Source organism: Hirundo rustica, chromosome 14 (genome assembly GCF_015227805.2).
Source record: "Hirundo rustica isolate bHirRus1 chromosome 14, bHirRus1.pri.v3, whole genome shotgun sequence".
NCBI classification, from domain to species: Eukaryota; Metazoa; Chordata; class Aves; order Passeriformes; family Hirundinidae; genus Hirundo; species Hirundo rustica.
The window spans coordinates 139,994-166,727 of NC_053463.1; the positions used below are offsets into that span (position 1 = coordinate 139,994).

The 26,734-nt window shown below is 42.5% G+C and overlaps 2 protein-coding genes across 9 annotated transcripts in view; both read left to right on the plus strand.

Moving 5' to 3' along the window:
- Positions 1–404: 404 nt before the first annotated feature.
- On the plus strand, positions 405–9,572 carry CDC23 (cell division cycle 23). 3 transcript variants are annotated; one of them, XM_040078496.1, is made up of 16 exons: positions 405–553; positions 1,015–1,087; positions 1,998–2,135; positions 2,401–2,443; positions 2,809–2,914; positions 2,998–3,130; positions 4,121–4,298; positions 4,385–4,482; positions 4,704–4,785; positions 5,363–5,516; positions 5,647–5,766; positions 6,148–6,223; positions 6,500–6,561; positions 7,415–7,493; positions 7,596–7,715; positions 8,590–9,572. In XM_040078496.1, exons 1-16 carry the CDS (start codon positions 426–428, stop codon positions 8,758–8,760), a joined length of 1,761 nt encoding a protein of 586 aa, XP_039934430.1. In that variant the 5' UTR covers positions 405–425; the 3' UTR covers positions 8,761–9,572. The 3 variants fall into 3 exon arrangements, with proteins under 3 accessions (XP_039934430.1, XP_039934431.1, XP_039934432.1); XM_040078497.1 differs by having other exon boundaries at positions 5,447–5,516; XM_040078498.2 differs by lacking the exons at positions 405–553; positions 1,015–1,087 and adding an exon at positions 1,249–1,359.
- A 911-nt stretch (positions 9,573–10,483) lies between these two features.
- Positions 10,484–26,734, plus strand: part of JAKMIP2 (janus kinase and microtubule interacting protein 2) — a 43,715-nt gene continuing 27,464 nt past the window's right edge. For 3 of the 6 annotated variants that reach the window (XR_005703121.1, XM_040078037.1, XM_040078039.1), the window contains exons 1-3: positions 10,484–10,601; positions 24,527–24,792; positions 25,388–25,885. Coding sequence is in view for 5 of the 6 variants with exons in the window: in XM_040078037.1 (XP_039933971.1) it covers positions 24,664–24,792; positions 25,388–25,885 (627 nt within the window). In the remaining variant the exon portion in view is untranslated. Of the gene's footprint in view, positions 10,716–24,063; positions 24,081–24,526; positions 24,793–25,387; positions 25,886–26,734 lie in introns of those variants that run through there. The other 3 variants (XM_040078038.1, XM_058422444.1, XM_040078040.1) reach the window with 3 other exon arrangements.

Sequence of the window (26,734 nt, forward strand, 5' to 3'; positions counted from 1 at the left end):
AGAATTAAACGAGAAATTAGGAAGCCTGGTGTTTCTTGGTGTCGAAGTGTCCCGATCCCTTACCGCCGGCGCCGCCAACTCCCCCCTGCGGGGACAGGGCCTGAGCCCTCCGCGGGGAGCCCACCCGCCACAACCAACCAATCAGACGGCACGGCTTCAGCGCGGGCCCTCCATAACCGACCAATCAGACTGCACGGCTTCGGGGCGCGCCTGAGATTGGTCGTCAGACCTCTCGCACTCCCCCAAGGAGAGGACTTCGTATGGGGGCGGGGCCCGCCGTGTGAGGTGATATGATTGGCCGGACGGTCTGGCGGGTGCGCAATGTACGGGGCTATGATTGGTCAGACTGGCGGGAGGGTGCAGAGTGTACGGGGCTGTGATTGGGCAGACCGGCAGACGGGGCTGTGATTGGTCGGGCTGGCGCGATGGCGGCGCCGGTAATGGTGGCGGCGGCGGGCGGCGCCGACTTTTCCGATCTGCGGGAGATCAAGAAGCAGCTGCTGTGCGTGGCGGAGCGGAGCCGCGAGCGCGGGCTGCAGCACAGCGGGAAGTGGTGAGCGGGGGCTCAGTTGACCGGGCCCCAGCTCGTGGGACCCCGGGTAAACATGTTCTGTGCCGAGAGGGAGGATGGGGCGGACCTGGATCTCGAGAAGAGGAGGCTCGCGGGTACCTCATCATTTTCTACAACTCCTTGAAAGGAGATTGCAGTGAGGTGGGAGCCAGGCTCTTCTGTCGTGCCTGCAGGGAGGGGACCAGAGTTGAGTTAGGGGAGATTCAGTAAGATGCTGGAAATTTTTTTTTCATTGTTCAGGTGGTCAGGCACTGGAATAGGTTTCCCAGGGAGGTGGTGGAGTCACAGTCCCTGGAGGTACTTGAGAGGTGTCTGCATCTGACGCTAGTTGATGTGGTTTCCGGATGACAGCGGTCGTGCTGGGTTGATGATGGTTGGACTTGATCTTACAGGTCTCCTCCAACCTTGATGATTCAGTGATTATAATGCTCTTTTTTCCTCAGGGCTGCTGAACTTGCATTTGCCCTGGAGCCACTGCCACTGAGTGAGCTGCCGCCTCCCCCCGTGCTCACCGAGGTACGGGCCCAGGCTGTGCTTGGGGGAAAGTGGCTGTGAGCTCTAGGAGAAGCTGCTGCAGCTCTTGGGAGTGGGCTGTTTAATCTTAACTGTGGAGGAAAATATGTGATTGCAATCTTCCAAATCCCACAGGTGGGAGTGTGCGCCGAACTCCGATCCTGCCATAATGCTGGGAACATCCTTTCCATATTGCATTCAATGGGGCGACAGAGCTGAATGTGCTTTCCCAGATGAAAGCATTTTCTGTTGCTGTGTGTTAAATGAGGCACTCTGTAAGCCAAATTTGAAATCACACACATGCTACTTTATTTTTATTCCTCTTTACTAAGGTCAAAAATTATTTTAATACAAATTATATTTTGCCATTGAAGTTGGGCTCATTAGGACACAAGAGAAACAAGTTGTGTCTCCATCCCCACCTATGTAGAAATACGGTAGAACTCATACGTATGTGCCTGTGCTGATGTATTGTAGAAGTGTAACATGTCATAAATTTCAAGGTATGATTGCCAAGGAAGTGTTCTTTTGTATGTTAGCAGATTAATATTCTTTTATATGGAATTCCTGAGCAGATTTCTTGTTTATGGTCCTTCATACTGAGCAGATTTCTTGTTTATGGTCCTTCATACTAATTGAATAGCTAAGCCTGCCACAGTTTGTTTCTGGAATCTCACAATTAATTTTAAATGTTCCAAAATAGTCTGTTCTGTATTCGTTATTTGAGAACTCTAGAATGGGATCATGTGAGGGAGTGGAGGAACTTTTCTGACAGTACTCAAACCATCTATAAAAATGGATAAATGACATTTTTAGCTTTAGTGGAGCAATTTCATTGCTATGTTTGTAACCATGTTTTTCCTGAAGTATGTCAGAGCTTCTTGGGTCTTAAAACTCTTGTGTGTCCCTGCAGGAGGATGCTCGTGATCTGGATGCCTACACATTGGCCAAGTCTTACTTTGATCTCAAGGAATATGATAGGGCTGCCTACTTTTTACAGGGCTGCAAGAGCCAGAAAGCTTACTTCTTGTACATGTACTCCAGATACCTGGTAAGATAGGAAAAAAGGTTGCCTTCTAGCACTGAACTACTCTGCCTCCTACCCCTCCTTGGCATATCTTATTTTTTTTGCTTATTCTGTTCCTAATGACTGCCTTGAAGCCCAGTTTCTGTGTTGGAGTAAAGAAGGATAGGGCTGTTCTTTTCAGAACGGTGCTGTCTGTGAAAACTCAGTTTGCACACTGCTGCAAGTGCTACAGCAGACATAGGAAATATACTATTGTAATGTAATCTTGGATTTCCTTTCTTTTCCACAGTCAGGGGAAAAGAAGAAGGATGATGAGACAGTTGATAGTTTGGGTAAGTCTCTGGTGTCAAGAAACACATGGTGAGATAGTGAAGCTTTCGGTGTTGACTCTTCATGTAACTCATCTTAGGTCTGTGGCTTTCCCCTCAATTTTTTGGATAATAGTGTGCTGTAACATGATTTCTTTCATTCTCTTTTGATTCATTGGCCTAATTACAGATTACATATTTTCATCTATTAGGTCTTCTTTTAAACTGGGTGACCAGACGAAGCGATTTTCTTTAAAATCGGGGAAAATAAACACAGCTGGGAAGCCTTCATGTCATGTCAGTGATAATTCTGAATGTGCTCTAGACTTTGCATTGCTGTGATGAGACTCCTTATTGAAAGCTAGCTGTGTGACTTTCTCCTCATGTAGGACCTCTGGAAAAAGGACAGGTGAAAAATGAAGCTCTACGAGAATTGAGAGTTGAGCTCAGCAAGAAACACAAGGCACAGGAACTGGATGGATTTGGCCTTTATCTGTAAGTGTCTCCATGTATTTCTTACATATTTGTGGATATGCAGAATTTCATGACTCTTGTCAACCTGATGCCTTTTTTTACAGATACGGTGTTGTGCTGCGGAAACTGGACCTGGTGAAAGAAGCAATAGATGTGTTTGTTGAAGCTGCTCATGCCCTGCCTTTGCACTGGGGAGCCTGGCTGGAACTTTGCAACTTGATTACAGATAAAGAGATGGTAAAACTTTTGAGATATTGAGGTGTGGTAACAAATCTCAAGAGTTTAGCCTGATTCAGTGACCAGTGTTTCTGTGGCCACAAGATTGATGCCCACTGCTTCATTCCATGAGACTCTGTCAGGCAAGGCAATCCACGACTGTAAATTATATTGCTAAATCCTCTTTATCTTCAATTGCTTGCCATGCTGTAGCTTGAGAATCTTTATATAGGCAGGGCTAATTTCTTATCATTTGCCCAAAAAGTGGTTTAAGAAATTTCTAATTCATGTATTTTGGAAGTAGTTGTCACTAGGGTTATCACCTTGTGACATGAAGGAGATCCTCCTAAGAGACTTCTCGTGTTTATTTTTTCTTAATCTGGTTCTAATTCCTCAGTTATTGAGCGCTTTTGAAATGATATATAGAATCACTACTTTCAAAGCTAAAATGATAATGTACAAAGCCACATAGGAGGTGAGTTGTATCAAAGAAACAAACTTCAGATATAAAACCAAAAAAGCTTATTTTTCTTTCATGGAATTTGAGTCCACTCCTGGAATTCTTCAGTAAATTCTGGCTGATGAAGTATTTAAAACGGCACTTAAAAAAACAAAAAAACCCCAACCCATTTTAAAAAGTGATGCAGAAGAGAGTATTACCAATTTGTGGAAACAGGGAAGTGCATTTTTTATTATATTATTTTGAGTCTGCTCACTTAGTTCATTGAAATTAGTGTTGTGATACTGATGTTCAAACTTAGGAAGAAAGTGCAGTCTTTCAAATGACTTTTGAATTTAATGGCTGAGGCAGGAGCTGGGTGATGTCATATTTGAAGACAATTTCTTTCCAATTGACCAAATGGGTTTAAAAAAGTGACTGTAGGAAAGCCCCCTCCCTCAGGACCATCTACTAAGTCATGGGTGGGGAAGATAATGGATTCTTTGCCATGTATAGCTTGTAGAATACTTCTGATTGTCATCTCTTCCTCCTCTTCTTTGATTCTTGCCTAGTTGAAGTTCCTGTCCTTGCCAGATACATGGATGAAAGAGTTCTTTCTTGCACACATTTATACAGAGCTGCAGCTGATAGAGGAAGCTCTGCAGAAGTATCAGAGTCTCATTGATGCAGGATTTTCCAAAAGCACTTATATCATCTCTCAGATTGCAGTTGCTTACCACAATATAAGAGGTCAGTGACACTAAGCAGGAATGACCCTCTTAATGCAAACTTGGTATTTACTGTTGTTGGTGTCCCATATGCTGTTTTTTTGTCAGATATTGACAAAGCTCTATCCATCTTTAATGAGCTGAGGAAACAAGATCCTTACAGGATAGAAAACATGGACACTTTCTCCAACTTGCTCTATGTAAGGGTAAGCACTCTTCCTGTGGCCTGTGCATAGTGACAGTGTTTGTTGGAGGTATGTTAAACACTGGCAAAGCATCTGGTGCTGTCTGGCCTCTCTGAATGCCACCTTTTTGCTTCCCAACTCCATGGAAGAGATGCGCTGTATGCATTGCCAGTTGCTTAGGTTTTCTTTCAAAACATAACATTCTCTCTCTCTCATCACTTTAATTTATTTTGTTCTACTAGAGCATGAAGCCTGAGTTGAGCTACCTGGCTCATAATCTCTGTGAGATAGACAAGTACCGTGTTGAGACCTGCTGTGTAATTGGTGAGAGCCAGTTCTTTTACATGTTATTTTTACGTCTTATTTTGCTGTCTGTAGGCTGTGTGAGGGAATCTTGGAAGCACTTGTGGAAGTGATCAGCCAGCAAGGCAATCAAAATCACCCCTTAGTGAATGTGGACTCAGGCAGCCTGAAAAGCAGACTAAATTACAGAGTACCCTTTTCTCTCATTTCTCTCTGAAAGCTGCTGTAATGTTACTAGGGCAGAAAGGAGACCTATGTACCTGAAAATCCCCTTATAGTCTTCAAACTCTAATAGAAACAATTGTGTATCAGGAGCAGGAAATTAATTTGTTAGATCATGACATTCCAAGGGGATGAAATCATAAATTGATTGGTACAGCTGGAAAAGGATTCACCAGAACACTGGTGAACAGAGTGCAATCAGGTCTTTTGAGATTTGAATCAGTTCTGTCTTTATTAGGACTCTTTACAATTTGTTAGGAGGTAGTAGATAATACACATTACATCCTTTTTTCTACTTCTTTTTTTGTGTTGGCTTTTTTGGTTGGTTGGTTGTGGGCTTTTAAAATTTATTTAAATATTATGGCTTTTACTTTAGGAAATTATTATAGCTTGCGTTCCCAGCATGAAAAAGCAGCGCTCTATTTCCAGAGGGCCTTGAAACTGAATCCTCGTTATCTAGGAGCCTGGACACTTATGGGACATGAGTATATGGAAATGAAGAACACATCTGCAGCTATCCAGGCATATAGGTACTGTACGCTCATGTACTGCACAAAATGGTGTTTGCTCCTGAAATAGTATCTTCTGGTTTTTCTCAGTGTTTTGCTGGACTTGGTTTTGAACGACTTTCTGTCTAGTTCATCTCCTTTTCTTTGACAGGCATGCAATAGAGGTGAACAAAAGGGACTACAGAGCATGGTATGGCTTGGGGCAAACCTATGAAATCCTCAAAATGCCGTTTTACTGTCTCTACTACTACCGACGGGCCCACCAGCTCAGGTAGAGTTGAGAATGGAGTCGGGTTTATTGGTTTTTATTCTGACATGGTTGATACTGCCTGAGGAATTTATATACAAGAGCTGAGTTGGGGAAGAAAAAAAAACGTTGATTCCTTTGTGATGTGTGCAGTCTCACTGTTACAAATCCTTTTAGTTGTGTTAGTTAACTGTTAATGAAAGCTTTGTCAGTTAAATGTTGAGGATGACTGGTCAGAAGTATGAGTGATGTTTTACACAAAAGGATGACAGACTGCCAGGTGTAGATTATTTTTTTCCCTTGACACCCTCCCCTCCCTGCCCCCACCCCTCCCCCCCCCAGTTCCCCTTCCCCTGAGATCAGCTGGCAGTCCATTAAACTACCTGAGGGATTGCTCTTTTACAGACCAAATGATTCTCGTATGCTGGTTGCTCTAGGAGAATGCTATGAGAAACTCAATCAGTTGGTGGAAGCTAAGAAGGTGAGAACTGATGTGTAAGACTTCAGGGTGTCTCCCAGAACACTGGGTGAAATTGCAGCAAAATGATGTAGTTAGTGCTACCTAAACTCGTTGGCAGTTACAGCTGGGGTAGTACTGCTGCAATATAACTAGAGCAGCTGATAAATAAGGAGTTGTCTACAGATACAAGCCCCTTTTGCTGACAAATCCTGTAGTTTTTTGTTTCTGACTTGCATGCGTGAGTAATGAACTGGAGTAATTTTGTGGCATGCTTGACTGACTTTCCTTCCTTGACAGTGCTATTGGAGAGCTTATGCTGTTGGAGATGTGGAGAAAATGGCACTTGTGAAACTTGCCAAGTGAGTATGTACCCTCACTGAACTGTTAGGGTTGTGTAAAATGCAAGTTGCACTTTGATACCTAATGATAAAATGCAGAATGTAAACAAGTGGAATCGCTGTTAGGCACTTCTGAAGCTGTGTAAGAATTGGTATCTTTAGGGCTGTAGTGACTGCAAATTTTGGTGCCCAGCTTTATCTTTGTTTCCATCAGGATAACTAGAGAGAATGATAGCATAATGTGAGTTGCAAAGGACTTCTAAATCCAGAGGTGATTTGAGAGGCTGTGCTAGCAATTGCATTCGTTGTATTGCAACTCAGAAGCAGTCCATTATGGTAGATAATGCACAAAATTGTAGTTTGATTTTATATTTCCTTTCTAGTGTAAGGCTGTGACATTGGGAAAGGTCTAATATGAATACTGTGATATCAGCCCTAATTTTTTGGTGGCGATAAAGTAATATAGAGTGGGAAAAGTGAAGGGGGAAAAAGGGCAAATGAAAAGTGAAACTACTGTACACATTTGGGCTGCAGCAGGGGAAGAAGGACCACTGGAGGAAATAGTGAGTAAGTAGAATGGCAAAGGTCTGTTAAAAGGTTTAAAATGCAACAGAATGAACAAAGGTCCCTGCTTTGGTTATCACTGCTTCTAGCTGTCTAGTCACTATCTGACTGCCTCCCTGTCTGTCCGCACAAATGCAAGCTGGATCATCTCTTTCCATGAGGGGAAGTATATATTGCATATCCTGCAAATTCAGAAGGAAAGGACCTAGCTTTAGTCCAGGTCAGGGTAAGCAGGTACATTTTCTCATAGACCAAGAAGGTTTTCAACAGTGCAGTCTTATTCCAGTGACCCACTTTTCTCCTTTTCTAGGTTGCACGAACAGCTGAATGAATCTGAACAGGCAGCTCAGTGCTACATCAAATACATCCAAGATATCTATTCCTGTGGGGTAAGATGATATCTTGGGAATAAAAGCAGAAGTAAACATGCTGTAGAACTACTGCCTTTGGAAGGCACTTACAGATGATGTTTTTTACGACACTCATTGTAGGAGGTAGTGGAGCACCTGGAGGTCAGCACTGCATTTCGTTACCTGGCCCAGTACTACTTCAAATGTAAGCTTTGGGATGAAGCCTCAGCATGTGCTCAGAAATGCTGTGCCTTCAACGATGTGAGTAGCTGCACAGTCTTTGATGCTTCTTTCTTAAGGGATCTGTGACCTTGATCTTGACTCCCCTCAGAGCAGAAGGAATATTTTATGAAGGAATGAGGGCTGTCTGCCATACAGGTCACACTCTGAATGGTGGTTGTCCTGCATACCTGATCAGTCATGCTGAGTATAGCTGAGAAGTCATGGGATGTGGTGTAGATAGTGAAACTGAACCATATCTCATTGGTATTCACTAAGTAAAATATTTTGAAGTTTCACATCACAGTCTTAAGGCTGCTAAAAATCTTGGTGGTTAGGAGGTAGTTGAATGGTCACAAACTCCCACACACTGTGTCGCGGTGATACTTCTAAAATTTCTTTTTTCTCATCTTCTGTGTGTAGACAGTGCAGGATATAATAATACTTGGGTTTTGTGTGCAAGTCCATACTCTGTGATGTTATGTATCTGTAACTGGGCAGTTTGGGATTTTTAATTTCAGCCTAGTGGTAGACACTAATCATGAGTGCAGGGTGTTTGGCTTATCCTTGACAAAGCTGCCTGGAGCGCTCTACGACCTGAATTCACCTTATTCTAAGTTTTCCCAATTTACTTTTTTGCTGGAATATTTAGACAGCTTCAGTAGTTGATGGTTCTGTTCTCTGAAATACCCAAAAAACACAGCAATCAGGAGTAAAAGGAGGAAAGACTAAAACCAAAAAAGTGACTGACCTTAACATTTCTAAGGAGCACAAGAAAAAAGAATTGAGAATGTATAGCTTGTAGCCCTACAAGAATGACAAACTACTTTTAAGTTTCACTGCTTACATACTGAATTTGACCCAGAAACCATCCATTCATAGGTGTATTGTTCTGTTTTCTACAAATTAATTTCAGACTAGAGAAGAAGGAAAGGCCCTGCTGCGCCAGATATTACAGCTTCGCAACCAAGGAGAAACATCATCAACAGATGTTGCTGCTCCCTTTTTCCTTCCTGCATCCTTGTCAGCCAGCAACACTCCCACACGTCGTGTCTCCCCTCTCAATCTGTCTTCTGTAACACCATGAACAATTCTGGTACTTCTAACTTGTGCATTGGATGTGACATTGCAGGTGGACATGCAACCACTTACTTGTTTCTAGGGAAATTCCTTCTTTTGTTGTTGCCCTCACATGAAGGGTAGGAATTAGCAGAGTCCACAGCTGGAGACAGATGGGCCCCAACATCCAAAGGGCAGCCTGATGTGAAAGTGCCTGTGCTGTGATGTGAGAACCTGCTCTACTTCTTACCAAATCATTCCAGTCAGAGGGCATACATGTCCCACTACACGGGACTACTCTGAAGTGAGACACTGGGAAGAGCTTATCTGCTTGAGTCAAAATACATTTTAAGTTTGATTCTGCCAAATTACCTCTGGTCCTTGCTGCACTTCTTTGGATGACCTCTTAGTGGGATCACTGCTGTCCTCATTAGAGACTGTTACCTACCTGCCTACTTAAGGACTTTTGCCTGTCTTGAACTACAGAGGAGATGTTTCACTAAAGCAGTAGAATAGGCACTCAGAGATAGGTCCCATGGGTGCGTTAAAGGATTGGCAAATACCAGAGGAATCCCAAGTAGCTACAGGTGACAGCTGTCTGAGTTCTGACTAGATCTGATGGATCGTTTTGGTTCTCAGTAGAAAAGCAGTTGGGATAGCACAATTTAAAAAATCATGGTGAAGTTATAGTCCTTGGGCTTCTTTATGGTGCAGCTTCCATGTGTACTGTAGCAATGGAATCAAGTGAACTATAATGGATCATTTTGTTAAGGAGGCAAAAGACAATTATGCCTTTGTTTCAGAATTAGTGTCCTTGTTCACCCCTATAAATTTACAGCCTTATCCCTATGTTTGTGGCATGACTTTAAATCAAGGACAAAGTATTTTAAAAACCCTTTCCCATTTAGCCATAGCTTCCTGTGTTTCATGAGACCAATTGTACAGGTGGGCACATAGGAAACTGAGGCCCTCTGTACAATGAATTTGCATCATGTGCATGGAGCGGAGGGAGCCCACATCCTTAGTTCGGGCCTCTCTAGAAGTTACTGGTTTATGTTCCATAGTGTCCGTTCAACAACCATTTCTACTGGCAGATGATTTAAAACAGTGAAACTGGGTGTTGATGTATTTTGCAAGAACTCACCTAATTATTCCATGCAAACCTGACAGTATCAATGAGACCATTGGTAAAATTGTTGTCACTAGGGGCAAATTGTGCTTGATAAATTTGGTGGCCCTCTATGCAGAGGTTAATGTGCTGATGGATAAGGGAAGAGTGACTCGTTTACCTGGGCTTGTGCAAAGCATTCGGTACTGTTGGTTCCACAGTGTCCTTGTCCCTAAGCCAGAAAGATATGGATTGGATAGGTAGACTCCAGGGTGATGAAAGTCATGCTCCCAAATATTGTGGCCATTGACGTGCTGCCAAAATGGAGACTAGTGATGAGCTGTGTCCCTCGGGAGTCGCAAGCCTGGGGCGAGCTCCAGCTTGGAGCCACGGGGCCTCCGGAGGCCTCGTGTCACCCTGGCTGTGGTCCGCGGCCCTTCGCCCTCAGGGGCCGGCTTGTCAGACGCCGCCGGCAGGGAGCCCTGACGGAGCCGCACGGCCCGGGGCGCCGCCAGCGCTCCCCGGCCGGATCGGCCCGCGCTCCCCACAGCGCTGCCGGGGCGCAGCTGCGACGGGGCGGGCGGGGCTGCCGCAGCCCCGGACCGGCAGCGCAGCCTCGGCCGTGGGGCGGCGGCGCGGGCCTCAGCGCCGGCGCGCAGGAGGCGGTGGGGCCAGTGCGGGCGCTGGAGCCGCCGCGGCGGCAGGAAGATGGATGCGCCGGGCTCATCCCTCGCCGCTCGGCATCTTTCCCTGGCGGCACGGTGAGCGGCGGCGGCGGCCGAGAGGGTCGCCCGGTGCCTGCGGCGGTAGAACAATGACCGTCCGGCTGCGGGGGGCCGGGGCGGCGGCGCGTACTGGGAGAGGAAGCGATGGAGGTGAGGGAGGGGAGCGCGAGCGGGTGCCGGCGCTGGTGATGGAGAGGAGATGGCGGGAGAGGTGTGGCAGGCGCAGCCCGCAGCCGTCTCAGCCTCCCGCCGGCCCCGCACCATTGTGTGCCTACCGGTCATCGTCCGCCCGGTGCGGGCGCGGCGCGCTGGGTGAGGCGGCTGGTGCAGGGAAAGGAAGGGAAGGGATGCTCCGGGGCTGGGAGCGATCGGCGGAGCCCGGGCCGGGCCTCGGCGCCGCGGGGGAGCCCGAGCGGAGCGAGGCCGGCGCGGCCCTGTGGGCGCTCCCTGCGCTCGTTTCCACTCGCGGTGCATCTGTGCCCGCTCCACCGCTCCCACGCCGGTACGCAAGGCTTCCATGCCTAGGAGAATGTTCAGAATTGCATTTGGACGTGTCCTGGGATGACAGTGCTGGCGCGTCTATGTGTGAGAAGACATTCTGTCTTGCAAACACAGACCCTGCAGAATGCATCTCTTTGTGCATGCAACGCATGCCTTTTTCACAGCCGCTGATGGAGGAAACCTGCCTCTTGGACTGGTGTGCAGTTTGTGCTCAAATTACCGGATTGCCATCCCTCAGTTTCATTTTGGCTACTTACAAGATATCCACGTACTACATTTGAGCTACCTTGTGGCACTGAATACTCATTTGTAGCCTGTTTCTGGCTTTTGCTGTGGATGCAAATATTTAAAGATGCTGCTCATACCTTATAGGTTGGGAACATAGAATATCCAAAAAAATTAATTTGACCTCTTGTAAGAAAACAAAAACAACAGAAATGCATTTTTAAAAAACATTTGCATTCTAACGCTGTCCTGTGCCTCACTGTAAGGTGACATGTTGGACTCCCATTCTCAGCGTCTCTGATTTGCTGGGTCAGATTCTGCAGTGGTGCAGGTATGCTTGGTCTAAGTGTTAGGGTAGCCCATCAGGAGAATGTTTTGTTCCTTTTCAGGCTATAACGTGAGGTTTGTTGCTTCTGCTCTGACTCAGTTTTTGTATCTATTGATCTGGCCTACTCCTCTGCATAGGAATTTCAAACCCAGGGCTGCTGTGCTGTAAATGCTGCCTCTGCTGGCACTCAACCTGGCTCAGACAGGTACTTCAGTGAGGTAACACCTGGTAATTTTTACAGGTTTTCTCAGAATAGGTAACGATTTTTGGTGAAATTTGGGAGTGAGGGCAGAAGACACAAGTACTCTGTCAGTTGTTCTGTGTCAAGCAAAAGATGCAATGGGCACCTCAGTACGAAAAGGCTGTCAAACTACTGAGAGTGTGTCTAGAGCAGGGTGACCAAGATGAGGAAAGGTTTTGAAGGCAAGAATTAGGAGGAGAGTCTGATGAGCAGCTTTGTTCAACTTGGAGAAGGCTGAGGGATGACCCCATCACAGTCTACAGCTTCCTCAAGGGAGTCAGCAGAGGGGGAGGTGCTGATCCCCTCACTCTGGTGACCAGCAGTGGGACACAAGGAAATGGAATGAAACTGCATCAGGGGAGGTTCAGACTGGACAGTAGGAAATGCTGCTTCACTGAGGGGGTGGCTGGATACTGGAACAGACTTTCCAGGGGAGTGCTCAGGGCACTAAACCTATCAGAGTTCGAGGACTATCTGAATGATGCTCTTAGTCATGTGGTTTAGTATTAAGTGGTCCTGTGAGAAACAGGGAGTTGGACTCAGTGGTTTTAATGGGTACCTTCCAACTTGAGATATTCTGTGATTCTAATCAAATTGTGTGATTGGAGCCAGTTCCACCCTTGCTTCCACAGGAGGCAAAATCTCAAGGAGAAGCCACAGGAAGAAAAGGCTGGAAAAGTGTTTGCTAGTGTTTCCATAGGAGTTATCCAGTGGAGGTGGCTGCCAGGAACTGTTGATGGATTGCATCTTTGGCTTTGTTTCCCAGAACTGGTGGTCTGCTGGGATTCCCTGCTTGTCAGCAGAACTCCTACCGGAAAAGAGTAGGCTGTCAGTGACAGATACTGCAACCTTTATGACTTCCTGCCCTCTGACTGACTGTTTGGGTAGTGCCTAAGGTAGAGAAATGTGGCTCTCATCTGGGAGATTATTTTGAGCCAGCTATTTCCAGCGTCCTCACCAAGCCTAACTTCTAGTCTGTGATACTGCTAATGCATTGACTCAGCCTCCCTTCTGAGAACCTTGCCCATCACCTTTCAGTGGCTTCTGATAATCCCTATGCTTTCAGAGGCCATTCCCAGCTAAATAATCTTCTGAATAAGAACTTTGGTATCCTGCACATTAAGAATTGAACATAAAGTAGATCTTATTTATGTATGGTTGTGTTTTAAGGAGGTGATTGGCTATTTTAATTTGTAAATATATACTGGGTTCTGGTAGATTTTTTACTATCAAAACTTCAGTGTAGCTGGAAAGATGAGGCACAAGTTTTCTGTCATTACAAAGCATAAGTGACCTCAGGGTATTCAAGTCAGGAAAGTGCTGTGAAATGTAACCAGAGAACGATGCCCAGAATAATTTTTAATTTAGATCTCCATTCATTTAATATAGTTGTTTTTGTGGTTTAGAATGTTACAAAAATAGTCCTTCAACTGTAACAAAGGTGTGGTAATGGATTCTACTGCTGTAAGGCTGGTGTAACTCAGATGTAGCTTGAGCAGTTGAAATCCAAGTAATTTGTTAATTATAACTGCCAGGGTTTTCCCCTCTTCTTTTTAACCAAACTGTGTGAGCCTGAAGATGCTTTCACTACTCAGTCATGGTAATTTTTAATAGTGGTAAATATTTTGCTTTCTATTGGCTTTGTGAAGTTGAGAGGCGGCAAAATAGTCCTTACCAGATGCCTGAATTTTGAGTCATTTTCAAGTGATGTTGTATCTTCTTGGTTTATCAGATTTCTCTTTAATCTTTGTGCATGACAATGCAATATTTGTACTAAAAGACTGCAAACCAAATGTTTTTTTTTCTAAAAACCAAAAATTTAAAATGTTTTTGTTAGTATTATTTACTTGAATTTATAATTACATGTTTGCATGATGTGTTTTGAAATCAATAGCTTACTTAAATTCCAAGCAGGTAACATCTTCAAAGTTCCTCTATAAATCTATATCCCTTCAAGGTCGGGTCTTTATTAGATTATAGCAAATTTATATTCCCGTCTTCAGAGATGGATTCTCTGCTGCCTTCTCTTTATAGGTCTGTGCAAAGCATCTGTGCAGTTCTCTGTCATCAGCTCCCAAAGTCCAGAATCCATGAGGGTAGAAAAATGTAATTTTGGTAGTGATTCTAGATTCCTAGATCTTTAAGGTCTGTTTGAATTTCTCCTTTAAAATAAGAGGACTAGAAATCTTTGCTTGGGGAGGTAGGGCTCTAAATAGGTAATTCAACAGCACGCTGGAAGAACCATGAGAAAGCTCTGTGGTGTGGCCACACTGAATGCTGTCAGGTCAAATAAGCGTAAACACAGCTTCTTTGGAAGTGACAGAACAGTGTGGATCACAGTCTGCAGTTTGGACTCCGAAACATCCAATGAACTTGAAAGGAAAAATAAAACATTCTAGTATGTTCAGGAACATGGGCTTTCAGTTCTTCTTGCTAGAACTGATGATGCTGTATGGTTTGCTTGCGATGCATTTGGATCGCTGGTAGGTTGCTGCAAAACCATCACTCATCCTGTAAACTTTAGGATCTGCACTTTTTCTAGAAGATCATATTTGGACGTCACATTTCCCTGTGTTGAACAGTGGGCATCAGCCATGGTCACAAGAGAAGCAAAGTGAGCTGATATATGTGGCCATCCACACAGCAGCATTTCACAGGAAAGAGGCACACAAATGCAGCACATACTTTAATACACAGCTACACAATGAAACCTTCTTAGCTAACAGTTTAACAAATGCCAACAAATAAGGAATGTAAATGAACACTGGATAGACTACACTTCCATTTCTAACTTTGGATGAAATGTATTCTAATGAAAAATAAAGCAGACTGAGGTGCCTGAGAAAATTGTCAGGTTAGAAGAGCTGGTATGGTATACCAGATCTTCTTTTAAGTTAAAAATAGTATTGCAAAGTATAACAACATCTCAGATGATTTTATGAAAAATAATGAATTATTTGAATTAATTGAGAGAAGCTGATGCTAAAATGCATGTTGGCTCACATTTTCATTTCATGCATTCCTTCCATCTCCATCCAGGAGGTAATATCTTCACCCTGTATTCCATTTCTCAAGTTATTAGTTTAATTTTTTGAAATTGTATATTACAGTATTCCTTAAAGTGTTTAAAGGAAAGACCTGTTAAGCCTTACCCTCTGTGGACTGTAAACAAAGGACCTAAACAACATGGAAATTAAAGTGGAAAAGAAGAAGAAACAATTGTTGAAAATTGCATTGAGGTCCTAGGTGGTTTAGGGTAACCAGTAATGAGTGAGCATATAAAGTTGGGAGAAATGGTGGAATCAGGATGTTTTTCTGGATTTTTTTTTCTCCTGTATGTGCACTGGTTTGCTAATATTCATCAAGCTGATGTTTTTAATGGGTGCAGAAATGCTTTTAATTTTTCATTTCTGTAACGCAAGCAAAATCCTAAGAACTCTTAATGTTACAAGTGGTAGAAATTAATTAGCATCAATACTGAACTGTTTGGCATGTATTTGGGGTAGACGTGGTGTACAAAAATTATAAAAAGACTTAAAATTGTGTTAATGCATAACAGGCACTTAGAATTTTCATGAATGTTAATGACATCTCTGTGCATTGGTGAGGAACAAAATAAGATGCAATTATTTTTTGAGAATCTGCTTTATTTAATACAGCCCTTAATAATATCCCCTTTTCACGTCCCCTCTCTGACAGGAAATTGTGATCAGTTACAATCAGTCTTAGCTGAACACAGAGTATGTGGGGACTGTTTCTCTGGAAAGATTGGATTATATACATCTGAAAGAACAGTTGTGCTGGTTACTGTTTGGTAGCTTATAACTAAGGAAAGACTGTTTAATTAATTTGGAAGCGCTTTCAAGACCAAACCTGTAAGTTTAGTGTGTGTCCAGTACATGTTTCAGAGGCACAGGGGAGAGCTGACAAATATCTGTGCCTTTGGTGTGGATGGATCACTGCCCCAGCCATGTCCAGCAAGGCTGCTTGCGGATCCCTTTTGCATTATGTCACGGATTTTTGTGGGTTGCAACATGACCTACATGTTGTCCTTTTCTTGGAATATGAAATGGGTGTCTGTGACCTGCATGAGAGCCTGTGTTAGGTGAACTCGATGATTTAGGCATTTGTAAATATATTTGAAATTAAATACAGTATCTTAATGCTTATTCAAATCTCTCTGAAATTACCATAGAATATTTTTCCTTAATGAAGATCTGCACATTCAAGTCAATATTCTGAATGTCTCGTAAGTGAAACCTCTTAATTTTTTTTGTGCTTTGTCACATCATGTATGAACCAGCATCTCAGCTGGATCTAGTGGGTGGTGTTTCATGCTTACACCTTTTTTTCAGCTGAGAAATCAGCTCATCACCTGCTGCCGTAATCAAATAGTCATCATAATACAAATAGATGCTGGTGCTCCTGTTTTTAAAGCAGCACAATTCAGCTAAATACCATCCTGTAAGTTTTCAGTGGTACTTTTTAAATAGTAAACTGTAAGAATAAAATCTACATTTAGCATGAGTTTCACTTTATTCTAGTTTATTTGTTATGTTCCATTCTTCCCATTATGAGCATAGCTACTTAAGTCAGCATGTGTGGTGTTATGTGGTGTGTTTTCATATGGTTTGTTGGAAATCACAGGCAAAGCATGGTGAGTACTTGTTTTTTAGCTGAGCTGTGCCACTGACAGGAAAAGTTTCTGTTGTTTCAGACCATTCTTAAAGAGTTCACAGACTTTAGAGATGACAAAAGAACCTTTCTTTCTCCATATGATAGAAGGGTAAGATTCACAACAATTAGCAAATGATAAAAACCCATTGCTTGTAATGTTTTTATTTTTAGAGGGACTTTGAGTCTAAAAGATGTGTAGAAATGACTAATGTAAAAGATCTGTTTACATTTCTGCTGGAGAGTTAATGTAAAGAGATAAACTGCTGGCTTTGTTTTTGCTGACCTTCCCCGGTAAAGGGAACATTCATATTCTTTTCACAGAAAATGGAAGGAAGAGGCAAGAGGGATACAGGACATGGGAAATTAGAGCAATGTGAGAAATTAGAACATGAGGTTCTTTAAGGCATTGATGGCAGTAGAGTGGGAGAAGAAAATACATTTTTTGAAGCTATACTGAACTGCAAGCTGATAATAAATTGCAAGAAGTTAGTAATCTAGTTGGAAGTAAGGTATTCAAAAAAGAAAACAGTTCATTGTAGACATGTATGTTGTTAAAAGTGAATGTGGGAGGCCAGAGTGCAGATTTTTTTTTTTTGATCTGTTCTGAAACCAACGTCTGCATTTATTGGCTGTATCAAGAGCTGAGCTAAAAATGGCAAAAACTTCCAAAGTTAATCTTATTGCTTTAAATAGAGAAATTACTTAAATATCTGACAATTTTTAATAGTGAATGTAAGATACCTTCCTCTGTTATTTGTAAGATAAGAGGTGATCATTCCTATGGCCTTAGAAGGAGAAGGAAGGGTTTTCAGAAGAGGGATCTGGGGCATGAACTTTCTCTCTCTGTTGTTTTCTTGTTTATATGCATTTCAATTAAATAAAAGACGGTTTTGTTGGGTTGTTAAAATCAAATAAAGGAGAGCCTGATACGATAAACTCCATGAATTGCAGTGTTTCTCTTCCAGGTGGTGCATGTTGTCTGGTAGTAGAGTGTGATCTACTTGCATAAAATAATGCGCAAAATACAAAACCACTAAAATGCTTAGTCAGGTCCCCATCTTGCAGTGAGCTGGGCAGGTTGATAGAGCTTTTTCTTGTTCTGACAATCCTGCCATTCTTAAGTAGAGTCTCCAGTCAGTATCCATTTGCATCTTATGCTGAAAAGTACTGATTCTGGAAAATGTCCACTTCCTTTTGGGATAGAGCAGGATTTTCTTTATTACTGTTAGTGTTCTCAGTGTGCATTGTGTTATGCCAACTTCTAGGAGAATAAGTGTATGAGAAAGAGACAGATGGTATTTTAGCTACAGAATACTAGAATATTGTTTTAACAAATCTGCTTAGCTTTGCTGCGGGTAACAATAATGCTTCTGTCCCCTTTTTACTGTTTCCATGGAGTCGCCAGCTACTTGGATAGAGTTTTTCTGGTTCATGTTTTAGAGCAAGGGCCAATGGTAATTTTAGCATGGGCAGCCTAGCAGCACCAGATTCATCCAATATTCCTTGTGTAGAGCCCCATATCCAAGGGATATTGTGAGCTCAGTTCAGATGGTATTTTAATATTCCTGAAAATTATTATAGTATTGATTAGAAATCTTATCTACATTACAGTGATTTTTGTGCAGTCCAAATCAGAGGGTGGTTAGAATTTGTCCTGAAGAGCTGGTAAATAAAATCCAAAGCAAGGACTTAAGATTCATTTAAATCCCACTAAGGCAAATGAGACAGATTTTGGAGACACAGGGAGTTGTGTATGGTCAGTGTTCCCCTTGTAGCTAACAGAGTCGGTGCAGTAATGGGAATTAGCTTATGTGGAAATATTATTTCCTTAAAGTATTGCTTAAGACTGTATCAAGACCGGACCTGAGCATGAACCCAGTCTGGGTACTGGAATTTCCAGCATGTAAGCACTGGAACTGCTCCTCTAGTTCTAAGGGATTTTTCACCATTTTGTGGGAATAGAAAATGCCTCTTGCAAAATTATTGCAGGTTGTTGGCCGAGGTGGTGTGTAGAAATTGCTTCCTCCTGCTGCTGAGGACTCCAGGACGGTGTAGATAAATGTAGACGAGAGATCTCTGAAGTTAGGTTTTAGAAGATGAGGTTTATTGTAAGGGATGTGGGGGCCTTGCTCTGAGCTGCCAGGCTGCAGCTCGTGGCAAGGCCTAGGGAGGTGGGGGAAGGGAGAAGTAGGGAGAGGAGATTCCAAGAGAGGAAAGTCCTCGGGAAAGGGTGCAAGCAAAGAGAGAGCAAAGAGCAAAGAGGCCGAGCCACCTTCACAGCCCCCTTATAAGGGGTCTCGAGGTGGGCTGGAACAGACTTGTGCCAATGGGGTTAAAGATACCTGATACTTCAGGGGAGGGGTACAGGTGTGGGATGAACCATACATTGAGGGGTGAGACAGAACATTCCATTTGACCTCTGGGTCTGGCTGCAGGTAACTTTCAGATGGTCACATAACTGTTTTCCCAGAGATCCAGTATCTAATACATCTCAAACATCAAAACTTACTTTCAATTCTATCTCACAGGTTTCTCATTCTCAGAATAGAGGCAATCATATTTATAGGGTTTTTTGGCTTCCTCCTCCCCAACAGTGGTGAAAGGTCAGAAAGGATTTGTCAAGGATGAAAAAGCTTCACATTATACTTGCATCATGCTTGCCGTGATCTGAACTTCTGGTTCTAGAGTCAGGATTGGGATCCAGAGCCAGGGTGCTTGGATCAGCAGTTGTGATTTGGAGCACTCACTCATGTTAGGGTGACCTGACCTGAATCATGGCACCTTTTTCTGATGGAGAGTTGTGTCAGTGGGATTCCAAGTTAGCATGTTATCTTGGCAAGAGCTGAAATGCTGGCTCTGGGCCCAGGGGAGAACATGTTTAGATCAGAGTTTTCGCTTGTTCACATAGCTAAATCCACTACAGTGGAGCCACTCCTTGAGCAGAACCAAGTAAGTGCCTGAGAGCAAGGTGTTGGGAGGAACACATGTATGAATTAGGGATTCTATCTGCTCTTGCCCTCAGAAAATTATAACTGAAATTAAAGTATGACCCTTGGTGTGAGCTCAGATGGGGATGGCGCCTTCCTATGGGCAAGAAAAATAAAAGCCCCTCTTTTAATTGCAATTTTAGCTGTACACACCTTGTTCATTGGTGATAAAATTATTTTGCTCACGTGGCAGGTTCCTCTTTAGCAGAACATAAATGATGACACAAATGAGATGATTCAAAAATTTCTGATAGTCCCTCCTTGATACTTTAAGCGCTGTGTTATTCCCAGAAACTTCCTCCTGGGACTGCAGATTTTGGAGACATCAGTAAGAGATGCTCTGTTAGAGGTGATCACTTGATCCTTGAAATGGAGAGATGAACTGGTGCTTGTACTAGCATCCTTCCTGAAGTATGTTCTTCCTTGTAGTAGGGATTTCTGTGGAGGAGGACTATTGAATACTGGGAGTAAGTAAGCAAGCTTGGTATGTGCCCTGTTTCTTATTGTTGATAAGAATGTTAACTTTTACACATGGTAAGGAGTGATTGTCACTTGGGCAGAACTCCACAGTTTGCTCAGTTTTATGTTGTCTGAAACTGCCTCCCTGCTATGGAAGACCTGAGAACATTGATGCTTTTTCCTTGCTGATAAGTCTCACAGAATCAAGTGTACTAGTATGAACAGTGAGCAGATTTACTTTGAGCACCTTACACTGCCACATTGCCACAAGGGGAACAATAGCACTTAGAGAAATGCCAGTGAGGTCTGGAACCCTAGCTGAGGTTCAGTCAGGTCACAAAATCCAGACCTGGCAAGAGACTGGGCAGACAACTTACAGAAGCAGAGTCTTTTCCAGAGTAAGCATGAAGTGATGATGTGGTTATAAATGTATGTTTGCCAATACTGCCCAACAGAATCCAATCTGACAAGGATTTGCAGTTTTTTCAGGCTGCTTTTCTTTATTATGAGAGCAGCAAGTTTGACTTGCAATTGTGTAGGTCAGCTTGAGAATGGATGTAGGGAATGAGTGGCTGCTATTGATTATGATATTTTTCCTCTATGCTGTAAAAGCTTTCCTGCCAGACAACCAGTTGATGTCAGTTTTCGTAAATATATCTTGACAAAACTCATAGGTGGTACGAACTGAAGCAACAGTTTTGGAACTGTTTTCAACAGTGTTTAATTAGTGTATGGTTTGAAGGAGTTGCTTGGTTTTGATAGAGCTATTTCATTTTTAAGTGTGACAGTATATAAGTCAAAATAATATTCTCAGCAATGATGCATTGATTTCTCAATAGCAGGGCATTTAATAAGACACTTTCAATATTTAAAAAAAAAAATTATCAACGTTTCAATTTATTTTGTTAGGCACAGAAATTCTTAACTTCCAAGATTTTTCACACTACAGAAAGTATTACTTTTTTAAAACCAGCTCTAGATTTGGAGACTGTATTAAATCTACTTAGATTCTACCTCTTTTCTTCCTTCCCGCTATCCTGCAGCACTTTATTATTTTATAATGCTGAGAAAGGAAGAGATTTAGAAATTACACAGAACAGATTTTGTCTTACAGTCTTAATTATGATCTGGTGTATAATATGATGCTTTCAGACTTGATAGGGCCAGTACAGTTTCAGGGAGAGATGCTCCTCTGGTTAGTAGGGTGATATTGTGAACTTATGGGGCTCTGTGAAAACCTTCATGTGTTGTGCAGATAATTGTTGATGACACCAAGGTCTCTGGAGGGACAAAGGAGTAAATAATACTGATTAGGAAAATAAAGTAAAATGTTATTAGATTTGGGAATGAAAATGCAAGCTTGATCTTTCTCTTTCCCTTGGTAGACTTTGTCCCACAAATAAACATTTATCAAATACAAAGTTCAGCCACAGTGTAGCAGCTTATACTAACTATTTAGCCAAGCTACACTTCACTTAGTGTGGGCAGCATTTGTTTCCCTTCTTTTGCTTTGAATCAAAAGGTACTCCATAAGTCTCTTAGCTCAGACACCTTCTTCCTGTTTGGAAAAAGAAAGACTGCTGAGTCTGTTCTTGATTTTCACAATAACCCAAGGTGTTCTAGAGTCCTGTGCCTGGGTCTGATAAATTACCACTTTAATCTGTAGTGCAATTATATTCATCGTGCCACGCCTGTCAGTGAGTATTTTCTATTCTTCTCTCTAGCTTGCCCTGCAGAGTCTTATCTACTGTATTATCATTTGAATCCCAGTCTAGTATGCCACATACCTATGATTACAATATTTGTCTTTTAGCATTCGAGTCTGTGGTAAAGAGAGTTGCAGTGACTGAAAAGTGCCCAAGCATCCAAACAAGAGAGGTTACTCAGCAGAGGTGAGAGCTGGGTACTTGTGCCCATCATCAACCAACACCTAGAGCAGATAGCACCTATGCAACGGAGGGAACTGTCTAGTTATGTTTTACTTTAAACATTATTTCATATTTAAAAGTTAATTGGGCTAAATGGTGCTTCTCTGGATCTCTCCTGGGAAAGAAAATTAAGATGTATTATTATGAATAGTCTGGATACTGCTTAACACTGTTAAAGTGTTCTTAGATCAGAGCTGTGAGTTCTCATCCCAGCCTTACCCACCCATCACTGCAACATTCTGATACAATTATGGGGCATTGTTCAAAGAGCAAGAAGAAGTGTGAGTACATTAATTTATTCATCACGATGAAAGGCAGTATGTCTGATTAAGATTCTAGGAGTTAATAGAATTCTGTTTCCTTCTTTTTTCTAAGTCCCCAGGCTCATTTCTAAGTACATTTTATGGATTTAGTTATCATGGAAGGCATATTGGTCTCCTGTTCCTGCTCCTGTTCCAGTCAATGGCAAAGTTCCCTTTCACTTTAGCACTGTTCAGACTGGTAAAGTGGTTTTCAGCTGCAGGCATTTTTTCATATTTCAAATATGATTTTTCTGTTGTTTTAACTCACTTGGGTAGGCAATTGGATATCTATTCTATGGGATTGGAACTTCTTATTATGGGGCTGGAACCAGTTTTATGGTGGTTCTCCTGTAAAGTTATTTCACACAAGTGTTTCTATGAGATTTGCTGTTTCGGATGCCTCTTACGTTTGGTGGTTCTCATATTGGGCAGCTGTTGCATAATTAGCAGTCTTTCTACTTGCTATAAATATATAGCTGTATGCATATTCTTCTGTAGTGTGGCCTGCTGGGAGAAGCATTAAGAGTCAAGGACTGTGATAGCTGAGGTACAGATGCATGCTGTGCAGTCAGAATGGACAGCAGCATCTGGTGTTAGAAAAAGGACATGTTTTTCTGTGTTTTGGAAAGTATTTGGTTCACAGTAATTGAATAGGATATTTGAACAAGTTGTAAGATCATTGGGGCAGAGATTACATCTAAAATTTTTGCTCATACCTCTATGATATGTAATAACTAACTGGGACAGCCTTAATTTTGAGAACTTTTTAGTGTGTGAGCTTGCTCCGCTGACTTTGAATGGAAATACTATTGCTGAAATAGAACCTTTTGTTCTGAAATGTGCCTCAGTTTCCATACAGACTGTATCACCATACATAACAGAAGATTTTTTACTGTACTTTGCCTAAGTTGTGATACTTTGATGGCAAATCCCTTATGCTCTTCTGCCTAAACAATATATGTGGATGCTCTCGGTTGTACAAACAGCACTCCATAGTTGGAACATGACAGGGAAAGTGGCCTACACCTTGCAAGTGATCTTTCTTTATCAGCCTTAGTATTAAGCTGCTGTCAGAATGTTCTGATGCTGTCCTTGTAGCACTCTGAAGAAGAACAGGGGTGAGTAAAGTGCTGCAGGAAACGTCTTCATATGTCTTGTTGGACTTACTGAAACAGCCTCAAAATTCCCTCTTGGAACACAGGGACATTAAATTCTTTTCTTGTCCTTCCTCCTACCGATGCATGCAATTTTTTCTTGTGTTAAACAGGCTTTCATATTTGGAGGTCTCTTTATTTGTTTTAACGTAGAAGATTATGATTTTATTTATGTTTTGTACCTAAAGCAAAAAAAAAAAAAAAAAAAAAGTGCAACCTGAAAATAATTGAGAAAAGCTTACCTGGAATCTAGTACTGATCATTATTGCTGGAAAGTTTCACCTCTACCACTATACTGTGCTGTGTCCCCTTCTTTGCAGTCTTAATGTTTCAGCGCTTTGCCCATCTCCAAACTGATAGACCAGTTCTCAACACACTCTCAGCTAGCAGCCACAAATGGGAATAATAATGCTATCAAATTAAAATGAATATAGGATAATGATGATGTTTGTCTAATATCCAGAATTTTATTTTATACTGTTGATAATCAGATGTTAAAACCCCAAGTGCTAGATTACAGTGTGATATTGTCATTTCTTGCTTCATTTGTAAATTAGGATCTTAATCCTCCAAAAGGCATAGGCACTCATTTCTCACTCCATGGGGATAATTTCTAATCTGAACAGGCTCTTGCATGTTATTCGTTTTCTGCTTCCACAGAAACCTGGAATGCTGAGGAGAACTTCACTTGCCCTTTCCTCCTGTGACAGATGGTAGGAGTGTTCTGGAGAGTCTTTGAGTTTGGCACAGGATCTTGCAGGGGATCAGGGGTTGGGAAGGGGAAGAGAATGATATTATTCGTAGATCTTTGAGGTTAAAGCATCTGCTTTGTTGTTACCTCAGACTGCAAGAATTTGATTAAATAACCTGTCCCTTCTAGTCCTGTACTCCCAACAGCACTAATCTTTATGGTAAATTAATGCCTATCTTCAATGTGTGGTGCCCTTTTTTGAGAACAGAAAACAGGGCAAACATGGAATTCCCACAAGTGTGCCAGGCTGGTGTTCAGAAGCATGATTGTGCTGGGATCTCCCTTGCAGGTTTTCAGACAAAGATTGCAGTGTTTGGAGATGGGAATGCTCTGTTGTGTTCTGTAAGCATGTGAGCTGTCCAGATGCAGCGTCCACTGACAGATAATAGTATCTCTTATTTCTCACAGGGCTTCCAAAGCAGCTGAATCCAGGACCTTAAGTAATGTCACGCAGTAGTTGCTGAACTAACTGGCTCTGAAAGGAATAGAAAAAGATGGCAGTCCATATTTGAAATAAACACGTGGACTCCTGCTAATAAGAAACCATGTCAAAAAAAGGACGAAGCAAGGGCGAAAAGCCTGAGGCACTGATTGTTGCCCTGCAGGCTGCCAATGAGGAACTCAGGACTAAGCTAACAGACATTCAAATTGAGCTGCATCAGGAGAAATCTAAGGTGAGGGTTTGGTCTTAAATAAAAGTGTCTGCTGAAGAAGACAAACACATGGAAAAAATTGTATCACAGAATTCGACAGAGGCCACACAGCTCTTTCCTAAAGTAGTGGTCTAATTCTTTCCCAACTCATAACATTTACTGTGGATGTCCTGTGGCTTCTGTGGAAAAGATTCCATTTTACTGAGCTACAAGTTGGAGAAATCTCTGGCCCTCAAATGCAGCAGTATGTGAAAGTTGTAGGAATTTTGCTGTTTCTGAGCCCTCCAATTTTCTGGTGAATTTGACTGCTGGGTTAAAAAGCTTTTAGACAAATGCACACCTATATATGGAGTCTTATTTCCTAAGGAAGTATTAAAAGTACACGTAGCATCATTGTGTGAGGCAGGGCACCTGCAGAAGATAGGGTTTTTTGTTTGAGTCAAGACAATGTAATCTACATGAATGCCTCAGGAGCTGGCCTATATTTTGTTTTAGGAATGTAGAGGATTGTCTGGGGTCTCAGGGTTTTTCTCAATTTGACGTGGATATGTCTGGGTGGGCTTGTTTTGATAATGTTACGTTGGTAGCAGATGACTTTCATTTTATCTCAATGTAGGTTGCTAAACTCGAAAGAGAGAAGACTCAAGAAACGAAGCGTATCCGCGAAGTGGAGCAACGCAAGCAGACCGTGCAGATCACAGAACTAAAAGCCAAACTCCATGAGGAGAAAATGAAGGAACTGCAGGCTGTGAGGGAGAACCTCATCAAACAGCACGAGCAGGAGATGACGAGAATGGTGAAAGTCCGAGACAGTGAAATCCAGCGCCTCAAGTCAGCGCTGTGCGCACTGCGGGACGGGAGCAGTGATAAAGTACGGACAGCGCTGACTATTGAGGCTCGTGAGGAGGCCAGGAAACAGTTTGACTCTGAGCGCCTTAAGCTTCTGCAGGAAATTACGGAACTGAAGTCTGCCAAAAAGCAGGTAGATGAGGCCCTTAACAATATGATCCAGGCCGATAAGATCAAGGCAGGCGATCTTCGGAGTGAGCATCAGTCCCACCAGGAAGCCATTTCCAAGATCAAATGGGAGAGTGAAAGGGATATTCGACGCCTGGTCAGTAATCAGAAGTTAATGTGTTCTCTTAGGCTGCACTGAGTTTTCCTTTTGTGTCTCTTAGCTTTTTCTGCGTAACAGATCTCTGCAATGCAACTCACTTTGAAAAAGTCTTACAAATTTCTCACTGTCATTTGTCAGGAATAAATAGATCAGCACTGTGATGGCAGTTAACCACTTAAATTAGAAGAGTGATTGGTTAATCCATAAAGATTTGGCTCTCTGATTTGCTAATACATACAAGGTACAAAGGGTTAGATAAAGAGCATTTGCATCTGCACTTACAGTTTTTTGGTTTTTCCAGCCTGTGTTATGGTATCCTAAACACAATAAACCATGGCAGGAGAGGAGGTATCTTTTGGGTTGGCCTTGGTGTAGCCTTTGGTAACTAATTGTGGAAAATGAACAAAAAGAAGCCCACAGCAGCAAAGGTGCAGGTTGTTTCCCTGTGTTGTGGTTTAGAAACTTCCCAATTTGTGCTCCCACTTACACTTTCCAAACCATACTGATGCTTGCTCGCTCCCCATCCTCTGCAGTGGGCTGGAGAGGAGAATTGGAGGCACAAAAGGTAAAGATGAGATAATGAATTGAAGGAAGACCACTTTACTGAAAAGAGCAATGAAATATGCACATGAGAGAGGAGAGTGACTTATGTGCAAAATTCTCAGCATGGAACCTGTGACCTGACCACAGCCATGCTACCCTCATCCCCAGAAAATGACATGGGATGAGATAGACTAACTTCTGGGTTCCCTGGCTACAGCAAAAATGAACCTGGCCAGAACCAGGGCACACTTGTCATGTGGAGAGCTGGGTCTGCTTGTAATGGTAGAAAGTTTAGCTTGAAAA

What these genes read in the sequence shown, in the direction of transcription:
- CDC23 (XM_040078496.1), top strand. Translation starts at nt 426, where the DNA reads ATGGCGGCGCCGGTAATGGTGGCGGCGGCGGGCGGCGCCGACTTTTCC. An exon ending in TGAGACAGTTGATAGTTTGG is followed by an intron (nt 2,444 to 2,808) that starts GTAAGTCTCTGG and finishes CTCCTCATGTAG; the next exon opens with GACCTCTGGAAAAAGGACAG. An exon ending in AGTTGGTGGAAGCTAAGAAG is followed by an intron (nt 6,224 to 6,499) that starts GTGAGAACTGAT and finishes CTTCCTTGACAG; the next exon opens with TGCTATTGGAGAGCTTATGC.